Below are 16,981 nucleotides of genomic sequence, written 5' to 3'. Positions count from 1 at the left end.
GCCGAACTTCGAATTAATATAAGTAACGCAATTACAAATTAAAATTAGACGGAGCATTAAAATGCAACACAGATTTCGGATAAAACTACTTCTACTTCTTTAATTCGATGTCTTTTGAGATTTTTTATGTGTTGTTGCGAATAAGTCTTAATCGATTACATAAATAGATGCTAGTTTTATAAGGACGCTATACCAAAGGGAGAAAATATTCGTCTCCAATTCTCTTCAACTTCCATAAGAAATTTAAAATTTAGAGAGTCATCCTAGAGGAAGCCATGAAATTTCAAATACTGAAAAAAAAAATTCAAAACGAAAACTCATTGTGAGAGGGTGACTTAGGATTACGCAATGGGTAAGTTCACTCCTAATAATTTGTTTCGATTCTGATATTTTGACAATTCATAATTTAATGAAATTTGTTCGATATTTTGACATTTTATAATTTACTTCATGGCCTACTCTACGTTTTCCAGAACTCATTTTTTCTATGCTTTAAATTTCTATACTCCTACACTTTAAATTATGTATAGACCTGAAAATTTAAATTTTCTGTTAGTAGCCAGTAGACTCCAATAGCTTACAGTCCCCGGCAAAATTATTAGACTCACTATAAGATTCTTAGTAAAATCTTAATTATCAGGTGAAATTATACAGCAATATTGTTTTTTCGCGGCGGAAACCGGAATGCATTTGTTTACGTTATTGTATCAATTGGTTAGCATTGAAATGCAATCAGTTAAAAATAAATACAAATAGTAGGAATTTAAAAAATCGCCTGAATAAAAACCCATTGCATGCATGTTTAAACATAAAAGTATTGCATAAAAACTTAAGAAAAAACATGCAGTTATTAAAGCACTTCAGTGCGTTTAATAATTGGTCTAATTATTACAATATACTCACACAAAACCTGATATAATAAATAGTTATTGTTTAGATAATATATCGTCTAATTTATCCATCGTGGAATTTATATTATATATCTTCTAATTTAACCAATTGATACACGAACGTAAGCAAATGCAAAACCGTTTTCAATTGCGTAAGAACAATAACGCTGTATAGTATCACCTGATAATTAAGATTCTACACAGAATCTTATAGTGCGTCCAATAATTTGGTCAATGACTGTAGCAGTCATTTTTTCCACAAATCTACTAAATCAGTGACTGATATCGATAGGACCTTTCATTAGTCAGGGACTAATATATTCTATTATATTAATATTTATAATTATACTAATATATTAATACTTTCTTTGTTGTCCTGCAGTGGACTGATCGTAAAGACACCGTTCCCAGTAGAGCACCGAAGTCGAGTATCACTGGCTTTGGTTAGTAAGCGGGTGGGGGAATATTTCGATCAGCTTGCGTAGGGCCCGAAGGTGTGCGGTATCAGCCCTCATTAAATTGTTCTACCATAAAGTGCTCGACTTCGCACGTAAGTCATCGGGCTCCCAAAGCCGGGGAGTGATCCCCTCTAAAGAGGATCAAAAGTGTGATGATGTGCCTTGGGGTCATTCTCAGGCATGCTTCCCAGACCGTATCCTGTAGTCCATTGTGCAGCTCTAATGCGATGTAATTAAACTACCACTACTGATTCAAGGACCGAACAGGAGTGGCTGCTTGTTCTTTCACCGGGTAATGTGCACCTACTTGTGCAATCGCCCTATCTGCTTACTCCCAGCGGGGCGATATTTTAGTTTTGTTCTCACTGTATGCAAAGAATTCGTAGATTACATTCACCTCTTATTCCCAAGATGCGAAAGCAGGTAATTTTAATGCAGTGAGAATGGCGGTGAAATGCACGCGATTCCAAAATTTGTGTACTTTACTCCAGTAAAAACAAGGTAGAAATATCATTGCCAACAAAGATATATATCTTATTTCCTTTTCAATTTTTTAGTGAGGATTTATTAAACGGCAGAAATAAATAACCAGAAGTGTTTCTGTTAAATCAAACTGAAACTGCTTTAATATTTATCTCTGGTAAAAGTTCTAAAAAATATAAATAATTTAGTCTTTACCACCTCGTTTGATCAAGAATAAAAATATTTAACTTTATTACAATGGCTGAACCAAATAAGACTCATAAAATTAGCAATGATTATTATTTAGAATCAGAAGATGACGGACAAGTCATCCTCCCATCATTTAAAGAACATCAAGTATTTTAGTCTAATAATTTGTTTTCTTAATTTTAGATAAGAATTGGATTTGGTTCGTAAGTGAATGTTTTTTAAAACAAATTGTGTTCTTTGTATTATTACTCCTTAATGGATACACATTCACTTCTGTCAGTGATTTTTGAAATGTCAAAAAACATATGAAATTTATCTTGCTTTTATATATGTTGTTTTTTCTCATACCTTATATGTTTACATATGTACATCAGAGAATCATACAATCATTATCAATCCTAGACGTTGATTAAGTAACATGTGAACGATATATTAATGTTTTCAAGGTAAAAAAGTAAACCGTTAATTATTTTAATTATGGATATCACCTCAAGTATTCTATAATTAATATTTATTATAGATAGTATTTTTAATGAACATAATCATTTATTGCATACAAATATATACCCATAAACATTAAAAAAATTTTTTTGGGTGCTTTAACTGTCGGTAACTATTTTATAGACTCTTCAAAACTAGTTGTTTTTGCGGTTTCATTTTTGTAGATGCATTATTGTTGTAATTTGCATTCAATATATCTTTTGTTAAATATCAATATAAAAACTATTATTGCGACCGCCGTAAAATAATTTATCGATTCAAAGATTGCCCACAAACTGTCTTCCAATGGTTTGCCCACAAAAAATTCATTGCTATTTACTGCTGACTTCTATTAATTCACTGATCCATTGATTGGTATACTTTCATTCCTCATTCTTACTTTATTCACTCATTGTATCTAAAAAATTTCACGAGGGCAGTTTTCATGAGGAAGCAACAAGCATACTTGTGATAAATTGTTTATGAAATATATCTTATAAATAACAGTTAAAAATGATTAAAAATTCATTTCATGAATTTAATAATTTTATCATAAAATTTTGATTGCAAATACGAAATTTTGTGTTTGCAAAATTTCTTTATTGCCATGTATATTAAATGTATCCCATTGTACATATATGTACAATGGGTATATACAACATCATGAATATGCTAAACTAACATATTGTTTTAATTTGCATGAAAACTAAGAAAACTCTGTCTTGGCTCATCGAATTTGATCCCGTGTGATGTCCGTTTCTGTCCCACATTCTGCCTCATAATGAGACTCCTAATGCCAACTGTGGGAGACACGCTGAATATTTTTAAAACAGGGAGGCATGATTCAAATATTCGACATCATGTACTAGACACTTGCCTCATTTATAGTCGAATGCAGATGTATTGAATTTACAACAGCATGAAAAGAAGAGCTAATATTTTAAATCCAAACTTATTATTAAATGCAAGTTTCAAGGTATAGTTATTACTTTTTGACCTGCTTTATCAGTGTCCCTTTCATCGTCAGTCCAACTGGCCTTTTGATCATGTTTTCAATTGTCTTTGTCAAATTTCCACAAGGCTTTTAAATTCCCTATATTTTTAATATGATAATAATGAATAACGAGTTTTGAATTGTACATTTTAATTATACTCTTTGACATGTGCTGGTTTCATTTTATTTTAAGTCAAAGTTTTCTATTCTTCTTTTTGCAGTTATCGTTAAACAATTTTCTCATCGTTTTAGATAGTTCTTTAACATTTCGAATAGATCTTTTACTTGAATAGTTTTGAAATTATAATAACCCTTAACTCAAAAAGATTAATTTAGTGCCTAAAACACGGATGCTTATTAAAAAATTACAATGATTGTTATCATTTAGTCTGAATACTTGGACTTGCAGTCAACTTGTCTTTTGTTATTTTTTTTATCTGCATTTATGAAAAATTAACAAACACTTTTTAAATTGTAGAAAGATAATCTACGAATTCCCCATGGTATAGTAATATCAGGTGAAGCATCGGAGTCTGATGATGAAATCGATACTCATCATGCCATTCCTTTATCAGGTAACGTTTAACGTGTTCCATACCTGGCACTTCAGATTTTTTTCCTAATATTTTATCCTTTTTTTATGTTAAACTATTTTGTCATAACACAATATTTGTTATTTTGTTCAAATACAGATTAATTTCTTAAATGTGAGAAAATGATATTACAAGAGATATAAAGAAGCCATATAAAGAAACCCTTCAATATATCAATGATTTTAATCTAATTATTATAATCAGTAACTCAAATGCTTTAAGGAAAAGGGTGGTTAAGATAACCTTTCATGATTTTATGTCTGTTCATTTAAAACTGTCCCAAAATGAAATATTTCTTTTTTGTTAATGGTATTTTTTTACTACTATGAGTTGTCATGACTGTTGGATTAAAATTTGTCTATGTCTTGTCCGCACCATACTTAGCCATTCAGATGCTGTTTTTTATTTTGCAATAGGGTCTACTTGTAGAAACGCCTTAGTTTTGTGAAAATAAAAAGTGTTTCGAATCTAAATTTACAATGTATGCAACTTCACTGCTGCCTTGTTTGAACTTATTAAATAAGCAATTTGAGAATAATTAGAAATAGCGAGGATCTGTCTAGGTTTTTTTGAGAGGTACCTATTTTATGAAAATTTAAACATAATTTGTGAAACATTAAAAATTATATTAAAAAATCAACACAAAAAATATGGTAAAATTATGGATTTATCGTTTCTCAAGGGATACAAAAATAAAATTTTAAGAAAAATAATTTTGTGAAACTATTGTTTTTTCTAAAGTTGAATTTGTGAAACTACCATTTTTCCTAAAACTGAATTTGTAAAGGTACCGCTAAATGATAAATTCGGCCTGGACAGACCCCTGAATAGTTATTTTTATCTTAGCTTATAAAACTTCCTCAATAGATAGTTTTGTAAAAAGTTAAATAATTTTGCCCGTTTTGAAATTTGGATGATTATTTTCATCAAAATAATTCTCTTATTGAAATTGGTTTGAAAAAATGATTTAGTTTAAAAAACATTCTCAAAATGATTCTGAATAAAAGGAGCAATAAATATGCTAATAAAGTAATAAAATAATTATGATTTTTTTTGTTATTTATTTTTGATGTATTAGCAATTTCATTTGCAATTTTTGAAAGTAATTCCTACCTAAATTACTGAAGCGGTGGAAAATATCAAATTAATTTTAAAATTGAGATTATATTTGTAAACTACTGCCTTTTTATAATACAGATTATATTATAACAGATAAATTTTTCTAAATTGACTCAGTAGAATTATTGCTTGAAATAAAAAAAACTTTATACCTCTTCCTCTTTAATTTGATTTTTTACAGTTTAATTAGCTTATAAGCTTTCTGAAAAAGAAAATATATGAATTAAATTGTTTTATGTATACTGTGCCCCCCCCAAAAAAAAANCCCCCCCCCCCCAAAAAAAAAGAGGGGAAAAAACGGGCCACTCTGAATAGCTTTTAATGATCGGATTTTCACTTTCTAGGACTCAATCTCAATGGCTCGAGGAGGTGATCTTAAATATGTTGAATAATAAATGCGTGCAATATTTCAAGTTACAAAATCAGACGCAGAAGTGTACTTTCTCTGACTAAGCATACCATTTTTTTCCACAGATTCGGATTTTCGACCCCCAAAATATAGGGGGTAGCGACTATCTGGGAAATATGGTCCCATTTGTTTAGTCAGGAAAGACCTACAAAACTTGAAGCCTGTAATGTTAATATTACCAGGATCTCGCTATATCTCAAAAAAAAATTTAGCGTATTAAAAACACATTTCAGGTAATTATAAAATTTTTTTATACAAAGATAATTCTATGCAAAAAATAACTTTTAGTAATAATTTTTATTATTTTATTTAATAATGATTGAAAAGATTTTGAATTGTAAGGTGTAAAATTTTTTGCATCATTTTAAAGATTGCAATTTTGCATGGCAAAATACAAAATTTGAGCCAAATCAGTTGAATAGTTCCTGAGAAATTGAATTTCAAAAAAGTCAGATACTTAAAGTTCGATTTCTCAGGAACTGTTTGACCAATTTCGCTCAACCTTTGTATTTTGTCTTGTAAAGTTACATATTTTGAAAGGAAGCAAAAACATTTTATACCTTCCATTTCAACATTTTACGACCATTATTAAGTAAAATAATAAATATTTACTAAGAGTTATTTTTCACTTAAAATTGTCTTTGGATAAACAAATTTTATAATTGTGGGCAAAATTTTTCAAATCTCTTAGAAGTTTCTCGAGATATAGCGAAATACGCAAACAGTATAATTAGCATTAAAGGGTCCAAACTTTGAACCGCCTTTCCTGTCCAAACTAATGGGACCCTATTTCCAAGAGTCAGACTACCCCCATCAAAAAAAGTCATCTTTATTCAGAGAAAGTACGATTTTGGCTGAACTTAAAATATCGTCTGTTTTTATTACTTAGCATATTTGAGGTTCCCCTCTTCCATTAAGATTAAGTCCTAGAACATCAAGATCGACTCATTGGATCAAAAGTTATTCTGCATGTTCCTTTTTACCTATTAGTTAACAGCAGAAAAAAAATTGAAATTTTTAGCAGAAATTTCATAAAGAGTGTATTCACTCAGGGTAAAATGATGATAAGTAATACTACGATGTGCGAGATATGTGTCTAGATACTTATTGTTAAACTCTGCTTCTGATAATTGAGATCTTATTGTACCTTTTTAAAGCTTTTTCATTATGTTTGAAACTAATCTCACTTAGCATCTCAGAAATATGCTTCTTCTTCAGCTAGTGATCTTTCTGTATCACCTTCTTGGGAAAAAAACTTCACTGAACCTTCAGAGAAGACATCATCGGCTGGCAGCTCTACAACCCAACATAATACGTATGTATTGTTATAATGTTTGATCTATATTCTAAGTTTATTTTTAGTGATGGGTCAACTTAATTGTTCTGTATAAAATAAAGTTTTCAATATAGAAATTTTAAGTGATCACAAAAAATTCTCTGAAACATATTTTGTTTTAAATTATCTATTAAGATAAAGCAGGCATGAGATTCTTTCAACCTTGCAGAATTTGACTCACTTTAGAAGAAAATGCTTTGTTAGATGTCAATTTTTTCTTTATATTTATACATTATTGTTTTTTAAAAAACTTTTTTCTTATTTTCTTCTTTTTAATAATGATTAAATATATAAAAGCTTAACAGTTGTTTGACTGTCAATGTACACTTAATAGTAAAAAAAAAAAAAAAAAAAATGAAAACTTTCTGTAAGTAAATAATATTATTTTCTTTCTGTGTAAAATCATGCTTTTACTTTTTTATGCTCTTGCTTTTTTTGCTTAATTATTAATAAAAGTTTGCAATTTTAAAGTATCTCATGTAAGATTTTTCAAAATTTGACATTCAGACTTTTAAAAGCATAAGTTTTAAAATCTTTTAACCTAAGCCTTAGTCAACTGTGTTCATCACATGAAATTATTAAGCCATTAAAAATTGAGTATCAAAAGTTATTTAGTTTCTTTTTTTCCCGTCTATTATATGTCATTTCATAGAGTTATTTTTTTATTTGGTATAATATTATTCATTATAACCTTTTGCTTTTTTTTTTTTTTAAGGTTGCTGCATAAGAAACTTAGTAAGTAAACATTTAGCAATTCTCAAACCTTAGTATTTATTGCAAAACTCTCTGTTTCTTTTATTTTTTTATCCACACTTCTAATTTTGTTCATTTTTTCTTCATTCCTCAAATGATCTTTGTGGAAATTTCTATCTTATCACTGAAAATTAATTAGAAATACCTACATAACTGACATAAGAAATGTTTAACTAATTTCAAAAGACATTGCTGTTTTATGTTACTGGCGAAGTATGAAACACCAGCATTCTATAAAGGCTTAGACATTGTATGCTATGCCAGACTTTTTTAGACAAAGTATAAAATATGAGAATTATTACTTACTTTCCCTAGGCATTGCATATACCTAGGCATTCTATAGAATGACAAATTGCACAGCATGAAAAAAGGTCCTAATAAGGCTATTATATAAACGACGTGAATTCCTCATATAAACAAAAACTAATGTGCATGCCATTAAAAAGTTTTTTTTCATGACACATAAAGAAAAATAAAGTTTTACAAAAAAAAATTATGCTTTTATTATGGGACAGAAAATTTTTATACACATATCAAGAAATTAAAATCAACTTACTCGTTTCAACATGGTAAGTAGGAATGACATTTTGAATTATATTCCATTACATTCTAAACGAATCAGAGATGTATGTCATACTTTGCCAATTTCTCATTTTGGCTCTCTAAAGAATGCCTAGGAAATGTGTGAAATATTCATACATTGCCAACTAGTTTTAGGTATTATATACAATGCCTAGGTATTCTGTAGAATGCCAGATTTCAAACTTTGCCAGTAGCATACTTAATATTAAAATTTCAAAATGTAGAGTTGCTTGTTAAAATTAAATATCTTTTCATATTACATGAGATGTCACTGAAATTTTTAACTGATTCAATAAAGAAAGCGTCTTTATATAGGTATTGATATTAAAAAGAACTAAGCAATTTATGTATTTATTTATTTATTATTATTTTTTCCCGATATTGAGCATCTATTTCTCTTCTTTTTTTTAATGATCATCTGAGTGTAAATTCAACCAGTTAAAAATTAAAATTATTTCAAGTAAACCATTCAAAATAATTATATTCCTGTTTATAAAGACTCTTCTTGTGCCTATCAATTGAAAGTGTATAATATATTTTCTGCCCTTTTTTCTTTAATAATGAGTAGGTGCCTTTTTTTCTTAATAATGAGTAGACTTTCATAAGTCATATTTATTTGAAAAAAGAAAAAAAATTACGAACAATGACAATCCATTGCAACTATTTTCCTGTATGTAAATTTAGGTTCAAGGAAATTAACTTAAGTATGCTAATTCGTTTGTGCATACTTTTAGGTTAGATATTGGTAAAAGAAAAATGTACTTCCTTTACCTTAAAATAACTCTACATAAACACTAGGATGCATAAATTTGTACTTTCTTTTTCCTTTTCTTATATTGAATCATCTATGGAGGGAAAAGTTGTGTATTAGCATAAAATGTTTCTTTCTTTTTTCTTCTTTTTTTTTGGAATTGAAAGATAGTTAGGTCTTCTAATTTTGTCTTATATCTCAATAAAATAAATATCATGTCATTTACTACCTTATTAATTTATAGGAGAGAAAAATCAAGTGTTAAGGAAGAATATCGTTGAACTTGTGACACAACCATATGAATCTGCTTCAAAAGAAATACACAATATTTCTCAGCAACTAATTAAATCACAACTACTAGTGCAGGTATGTATTTAATTGTTTGAATTCATAGTCATTTTTGAAACTGCAGTGCATTTTTAAAACTTTTGAAAAACACATAAACATTATTACAATAAAGAATATATAGTTATAACTATTAATACTTGTTGTTACAAAAAATTAAGTAAATATATTAAATTATTCAAATTAAATTCTATCTGTATGCATTTTCCAAAGCCTATTAACTCTTTCTTTCTGAAAAAAAATCAACATTTGTTAATTAAGTCAATTATTAGCAATTAATAATAAAAATTTTTATTACTACTAAAAATTGTCCTACATTTATTTTTTAAAAAAATTATTTTTATGTAAGCGAAATAGAATTTAATAATCAAATAAAAACCAAAATTTTAAATGCATACTTATCTGGAATCAAAGAGACAAGTGTAAAATTTTTTTTCCCTTCTCACTTTGTGAACTTCGACAATGAGCATGTAGTAGTCGGTAGAAATTTTTTTCTGATTCTATTAAGTTAGGCCTAATAACCTTGGATCCATCCCTCTGATGAGTACCCCATTCAAATTTGAATTTAAATAATTTCTTTACCTAGTGATGTATGTTTTTCAATTTTAAAATATTTAATATGTGGAACATTGTAGTTGATTAAGATTAAGTTTTAATTTAAATTATATTTATTAACTAATAATTGCACATTGATTACTCAGCATGTGCACAATGATTTTCACTCCGAAAATCCCAGCCAAATTTTATATTTTTCCTAAAAAACTATCAAATTTATTTGAAATTGTTATTTTAGTAAGGTAAGTGCGGCACCGAATTTTTGAATGCTCTAATAATCTTATTTTAATTATGGAATTAAATGAAATGAATTGTTGTAAATTGTTGGCAAACTATGTATCAAGAACTATAATATTGACCAACAATATAGTCAAGATTATGTTTTAATACAATTTTGTTTTAAATACTAACTGATGTTCATTAATTGACTATGTCTTATACTATTTTCTTAACTATGAAATAACCAGAGTGTGCTGCACATGCAGCCCGAGACGTTAAACCTCAAAGATTATGTATAATCCCCTAAAATAATTATTTTATTAGATTATTGATTAGATCCAAATTACAGCATGAACAAGCTGATTGAAATTGTTATTTGATCTTTGAGCATGTGTCCTGCATGAACACATGACTGATAAAGAAAATTTTATGTATGAGCATAAAGTTAATTTCCTTAATTTTGTTTAATTACTCTCAATGCAGCTTTTAGTTTTATCGAATTGTTGTTCAGATTACTATAAGGTCCTCTTATATATCATTTTTATTAAATGATTAATGTGAATGTCAAAATATAATATTTGTTAGTTAGAAGTGAAACTTAAATTAAGACAATAAAGTCGAATATATCTTTTTCTTACATGTGTTAGAAACCAAGCTTAATCTCATATACAATTGTTCTCTTTTGTTTCATGAATCTGATCTTATCTGTGAAACACTTGTTGATAGTTGTTTCTTCTTTTTTTTTTGTCCTACTTGTTATAAAACGAAACAAATATTTATAATTATATGATAATAATGTATTTCAGCTATGCAAATAATAATTATTGGTTGAACTTGCAGTTTTTTTATAGATATTATTGCATTACTTTTTTTATATAGACTAAATATTCATTCAACTTTATTTATAATAAGTAGTTATCCAAAACATATAACATCAGGTTAAAACAAATTCTAAATAAAAGAAATGTTTATATAAAGTTTGACATTTTTAAATTTTAATAAAATAGCAAGTGCACAAAAATGTAATACCTTTTACTCTTATTTCTCTGTACACATAATGGATCGGTTTATTCTCAGAATCATGGAGAAGATTCATTTTTTTTTATTGTTGAAAAATACTGACTAATAGAATTTAGTCCACAGCATTATAAAATAGATCAATTTTTGTTTTTAGGTAATTTCAGTATACTATGAAAATGTAGAAGAAGGCTGCACGAGGATGGAGATAATTCTGTATTACATGAAAAAGAATGTTTTGTTTAATAGATTCTGATTAAATTTTTGGCAAAATTATGAAATGTTAAAACAAAAATTTGAAACTTAATTATTTTAATAAAATATATAAATCTTTATCATCCGGTCAACATTTTGTTTTAGCTAACTAATCAGTGATATCTCCAGCGCTTGCAAGGGCTATAATTATGATCTTATAAAATTTATAATTTGAAATAATAAATCGCTATTTTAATTGGTTTACTCCAAATTGAATTCTGAATTTCATGTAAATATCAATTTTTAACTGAAGGACATAAAATCAGAAATGTTTCATTTGCAATAGAGTCCTATGTTAAGGTAGTACTGAGAGTTCTCTGTACAAAGAAAAAAAAAGTTTCTTATTCTTTTTTTTCTTCAAAATTTTGTTAAACAAAAATTTTGTCAATTAATTTCTAGCGCTATTTTTGCTTTCAGGAACTTAGAAACACCATCAGAAGATTAACAAATGATTTATTTGATATGGAAGATAAAATGGAAGCTTTAAGAACTGGATCGTTTTTGCCCAACATGTATGAACCAACAACGTCTGAATAATGTTGTCTGTTTGTAAGCCTTTATTGTGAAAGATCTAGTGAGTTTATGTGGAAATTTTTTCTTTTTGTATCACCTTTTCACTGAATAGCACAAGAAGAAACTGGTTTACCTTTTACGACAGCAACCCTATTGGTCTTGAACCAAGAAATGAATAAGAGTTATACTGTTGTAATTTGTTTCATAAATTATCTTTTTGTGAGAAAAGAAAAACAAATGCTTTCATGTAAAATGCAAAATTTAATACGTATATTGAAGTCTAAATGATAAAATGTCATTCATGTATGTAAACATTCCTGCACATACAGTTAAATAATAGCTGAATTCTATCACTGGGCAGTGATACCGCTACACGCAGTTATGTGTTAAATTATGCCTAAACTTGTAGAGGGAATGTGCAAAAATAAATTATGATGCCTTTCCTGGGACATGTAATAATCCAGTGCGATAAAAACTTAGCTGGTCTCTTGTTTTATGGAGGCAAAATTTATTAATATATAACAGTTTCGTTAGTATTTGAAGGAGAAAAATAGAGTGATTTTGAGTTTCAAATTTCATCATTATTTTTCCTTGATGCAAGAGTGTTTGATTATTAACTAATTAACATTGTTGTCCGAAATATAAATTATATTGTTGTGAAATTCTTTGTTTTTTCTATCAATCGATAGAATAATTATGAATATAATAGAGGGCTGTTGAGGTAGAGAATTCATATTTAAAATAAGTACCTGTTTTTTAGTAAAAAGGGAAAAGGGTTCCTGAAATATGGATATCCAGGTCTGAAAGGAGTGCCTCCCAATTACTGTATTAGTAGCTGAAAGTTTTGATACATATTAGACAATTATTTAAAAGAATATTTAATTTACATAAAAAATAAAATAGTAATTTTTCAATTTTTTTTACAGCTTTGCAAGTATAATTACTATAGAATAGCATCGATTGAAGCTAATGTGTTTGACTTCATAAAACTTAAATTCCCATTGAAACTTTTAATGATGAAAATCAGCGAAACTTTTTAACTTAAATTTAAATATAAATAAATAAGAAAATTAGCATTTTTTCATGGATTTCCAAAATGTTAGTAAAAGTGAAAGAAAACTTATGCTGTTTGTCAGTTTAAAGCATATTAAGTAGTATATATTTATTTCCGTTGGGAACAAACACTCTTTCCCCCCTAAATGCATAGATTGGTGCCTTTTCACATTCTAACAAATCCTAAACTACTTAGAAGGTCTAGAAAAAATTCGTTTTTTAAATAAATGTAAATAAGAACCTGATGTTGCGCACTTCACAAGGTTTGAAATTGACAGTGGCCTGGGATCACTAATATCTAAATCCAATATTAAAAATTATTACTATCCATTAACACCCACTGCTGGTCTCCCAGATCAGCAGGGATAGTACGCTGTTTAGGTTTTTTGGCTTCATGTTTTTATGGAAAATTGGATTATTTCAACATAATTGCAAACATTACACATTCTCTGAGAGTAATTTTTAATATTTTGAAAAATTTCTAATCGAGATACGTTAACAAAACTTTCAAAATGCTTACGGACTAATATATAATCTTTTTTTCACTGGTCTTTTGAACCTGTGACTAAATTTCTTAATGTCTACCTTTGCTAGAAATTGAATGATTTCTTTGAAAACAGATACAAACCATTACCACTGGTCATTTCTGATCCTCTGGCTTAAGACCATTTATTTCACCTGAAGTTCTTCTAAAGTAAGGTACTAGTAAAGTAAGCTACTAGTTTTATTTCTGTTATGCATAATACTGATGACCTAAGAAATTTTAATGTTCTCATATATTCTGGATAATTGATTCTGGTTTTGTAAATTTAATGACAATGATTGCTGATTCAACTAATGTTTGAGTTTAGAAACCAGCAGACACTGGATTACCAAATCATATTAAAAAAAATTTTATTCCTTAAACCCTCATAACTGTGTTTCTTCTTGTCTTCTGGGTTGGATTCAAAATGAAATGCTTATGTAGTTGAACACTGATAGCTGCAAATCTGATATGGATCAGATGTTTAATGCTAGTGATTGAGAGAAGAAAAAACATGTTTCTTTATGACACATTGTATAAATGTATAATTTTTATCAATGAGTGTGATCATCCACTTTTTGTCCATTCTATGAAACATTCCATAATACAACTGTTGTCATTTCACTTTTCTTCTGTGATTTATTGTAATGTATTCTTATTAGTATAACTATCAACTGTTTTTGTGATTAGGCTGATTAGTTGATTTTTACACATTGTAAACAACATGCAAAAATTTATTTAAAAATATTTTTGCATTGCTTTTGATTATCAAACTTTCATGTACTTATCTGCATGATTTGAGAGGACCATCTGAAATATGCTAGTTAATTAGAAACATTGCTATGTAATTTAATAATCAATGTTAATTATGCTTAATAAAATTGTTGTTACTTTTTGTCATATTATGCTTCATAATTCTTCTATTGGATTTATTAAATTTATGGTATGCAAACAGAATAACAAGAATAAATGAAAATTCATAGTTTTATCTAATTATTCTATAATGCACTGGTATAACTTCAGGGAGGTATACATAATTATCACCAATATTTCTTTTATTAGAAAGTGGAACTTCTGTAGTATATACAATGTATTTTCTTATTGTGGCAATAATTTTTATTTTTTAAGCTTTAAAAAAAAGAAATAAAGAAAATGATTTCTCAAATTTGATAGTGTTTTATCAGGAAAAATTGATTTATATTAAGGAAAATAGATTTTTGATTGTAGATGAAATTTATACCTTGTTGAAGTTGTTTGGTTTGCGTATACCATAAGTTGAGGATGTTAATGAGTTCAAGTTAGTTTCGATCCCATTAGTTGAAGGGTGTGGATGTTTTTATCATAAGTTGAAGGACCTCGATAAATTAATCATTCGTTGAGGAGGATGCTGGTTGGTGTAGTCATCCATATATTATTCAAGTCTGATGTAGGCAAGCAATTATTTAACAAAAAGTCATAAATTGCTTAATAAAGAATTAAATAATAATAAATAAAAATGTTTTTTTTTAAATTTATGTGTAATCATATGAAGCTCCAAAGTAAGGAAATGATTCATACAAATAAATTTAAAAAATAGTACAGAGGGTGCGAATGCAGAGCAAAACCCCAGTCACCTCCATCCATCAAGAAATCAAAATGCAAGTGTAATGCGTACGTTGAAATAGTTTTTGGCAAGGAAATGTAAAGAATTGTATTGGCTATTAATTGATTAAATTTTCTTAGCCTTATGCATTCAAATGTGTTGGCAGAAAAGAAAGCGGGAGAAATAATAACAAATGTTAATGAGATCAAAACATTAGCAACCATATCACGAATTTTGAATTCTATGCTAATGTGTTAGGCAGAAGTAAAGGGAATCTCTAAAAATAGATTTATTCTGCACTCAATTCAAGGTGTGGTATAAAAGGAATACAGATTTGTATTAATGATTTTTATTTATTGAAAAAGGATTTTTTTTTAAATGATAGGAAATATGTTATGCATTTTTCAGCATGACATGTTTTGATGACATAAAATTTAAAATCTATTCGATAATTGAGGTCTAGAACTGTAAAAATAATTTTAAAAAATGAGTCTAGTCATTTTGGAATAAACTTGCTTAAAATGTATCCTCAGTAATATATTAATCCTTGCTTTGTTCTTTTAGTCCTCTATATTGTTTGAAAAAATCTTTGTTTTTCCCCAGATAAAATTCTTTACATCTTATTTTCACGAATCATAAAAATTTATATAGTTATAATATATATTATTTCTAAAAATATTTATCATTATAAAATACCTACTGTATGTAAAATTAAAAACTTGTATGATAAAAATTCTAGGCATTTTTTGAAAAAAAAATTTTTGTCCTGTAGGAAGAAATTTGTTATTTTTAGGTTGCTGCCCTCTGTTAAACCAGCATCAATTAAAATCTTTCATTTTGATGGGTTGTGAAATTATTTTCCATAGGTATTGTATTAAATGTAAGTAGATATTTTTTTTCATCCAAAACTTATTTTAAACTAATTATTAAATTATGTAATTTTAACATTCCTATCAGTTAGAAATTGAAAATGTAAACTGGTTTAAAGAAAGACCAAATTTATTCTTGGTGCTGAATGATTGCAAAACAGGAAGAAAATCTAGGAATGATTTAAAAGTTTAAAGCAACAAAAAACCTGATATTTTTTATATAAAACAATTTTTTTTTTACTTAAATGTCAAATATAAGTGCACTGGTGTCCAGAAGTTAGCGAAATTTTCACACTTATTCTATTTAAAAGTATGCTTCACTTTTCGACATAGTTAATCGAAGCGCTTTTATACTAAGCATTAGCACCAAGGGCGCCGGCAGCGGGGTGCAAGGGGGTGCACTTGCACCCCCCTGGCTCTTATTTTAAACAATTAAGGAGATACAGAAAAACAATTCTGCTATAAAAAATTTTATTAAACATATTTTTATTGAAAAACAAATAATTAAGTTATTATTGATACATAACAATTAAAAAATTGCTTATTCAAACAAGAACTGTAATCGTCTTGTTTGCTGTCCAGATCTGTTTATAACTTTTTTTCAATGAATTCTGAGTCATCTTTGATTCTTTTCTTATGCACACTGAGCATGCACTAACTTGGCAGATTTCTAAGCTATATATTTAAATTTCATTCAATAAAATGTAAGTATTTTATATTAGTTTAACAAACGTGTATTACACAAACTGATTTCTCAAAACTGTAAAATTTCATCAACACAATAAATACCAATGTTAAGCGTGCACAAACACGTTACTATACGAAACTGCTGTTTGTAGTTATTTGTGTTTCAAAGTCAGTAGCTATGCCAGCGCCATCAATACAGTTTCTTGTGGCAAAATTTGCAAGTACAAGAAATTCGTACTTTTTTAAATTAACAGATCAAAGTATATGTAATAACAAAACAGAATGTAACAACAGAATATTTTAAAAAAATTATATATTTTTTATTT

At 27.9% G+C, this 16,981-nt stretch overlaps 1 protein-coding gene across 2 annotated transcripts; it reads left to right on the top strand.

Moving 5' to 3' along the window:
- The first annotated feature begins 1,897 nt into the window (after nt 1-1,897).
- LOC107444709 (Biogenesis of lysosome-related organelles complex 1, subunit 3) lies at nt 1,898-14,417 on the top strand. Of its 2 annotated transcripts, none has more exons than XM_043054174.2 (6): nt 1,898-2,167; nt 3,973-4,069; nt 6,834-6,930; nt 7,667-7,686; nt 9,282-9,403; nt 11,846-14,417. In XM_043054174.2, the coding sequence occupies exons 1-6, from the start codon at nt 2,069-2,071 to the stop codon at nt 11,963-11,965; spliced, it is 555 nt and encodes a 184-aa protein (XP_042910108.1). In that variant the 5' UTR covers nt 1,898-2,068; the 3' UTR covers nt 11,966-14,417. The 2 variants fall into 2 exon arrangements, with proteins under 2 accessions (XP_042910108.1, XP_042910107.1); XM_043054173.2 differs by having other exon boundaries at nt 1,923-2,167; nt 6,807-6,930.
- The last annotated feature ends 2,564 nt before the right edge of the window (nt 14,418-16,981 follow it).

This window comes from Parasteatoda tepidariorum, chromosome 2 (genome assembly GCF_043381705.1).
Source record: "Parasteatoda tepidariorum isolate YZ-2023 chromosome 2, CAS_Ptep_4.0, whole genome shotgun sequence".
Lineage (NCBI taxonomy): Eukaryota > Metazoa > Arthropoda > Arachnida > Araneae > Theridiidae > Parasteatoda > Parasteatoda tepidariorum.
This window is presented reverse-complemented; position numbering and strand designations above follow the sequence as displayed.

Coding starts and splice junctions, on each gene's coding strand:
- LOC107444709 (XM_043054173.2), top strand. CDS start 2,069: ATGGCTGAACCAAATAAGACTCATAAAATTAGCAATGATTATTATTTA. Junction 2,168..3,972: donor CATCATTTAAAGAACATCAA/GTATTTTAGTCT, acceptor TTTAAATTGTAG/AAAGATAATCTACGAATTCC. Junction 7,687..9,281: donor GTTGCTGCATAAGAAACTTA/GTAAGTAAACAT, acceptor ATTAATTTATAG/GAGAGAAAAATCAAGTGTTA.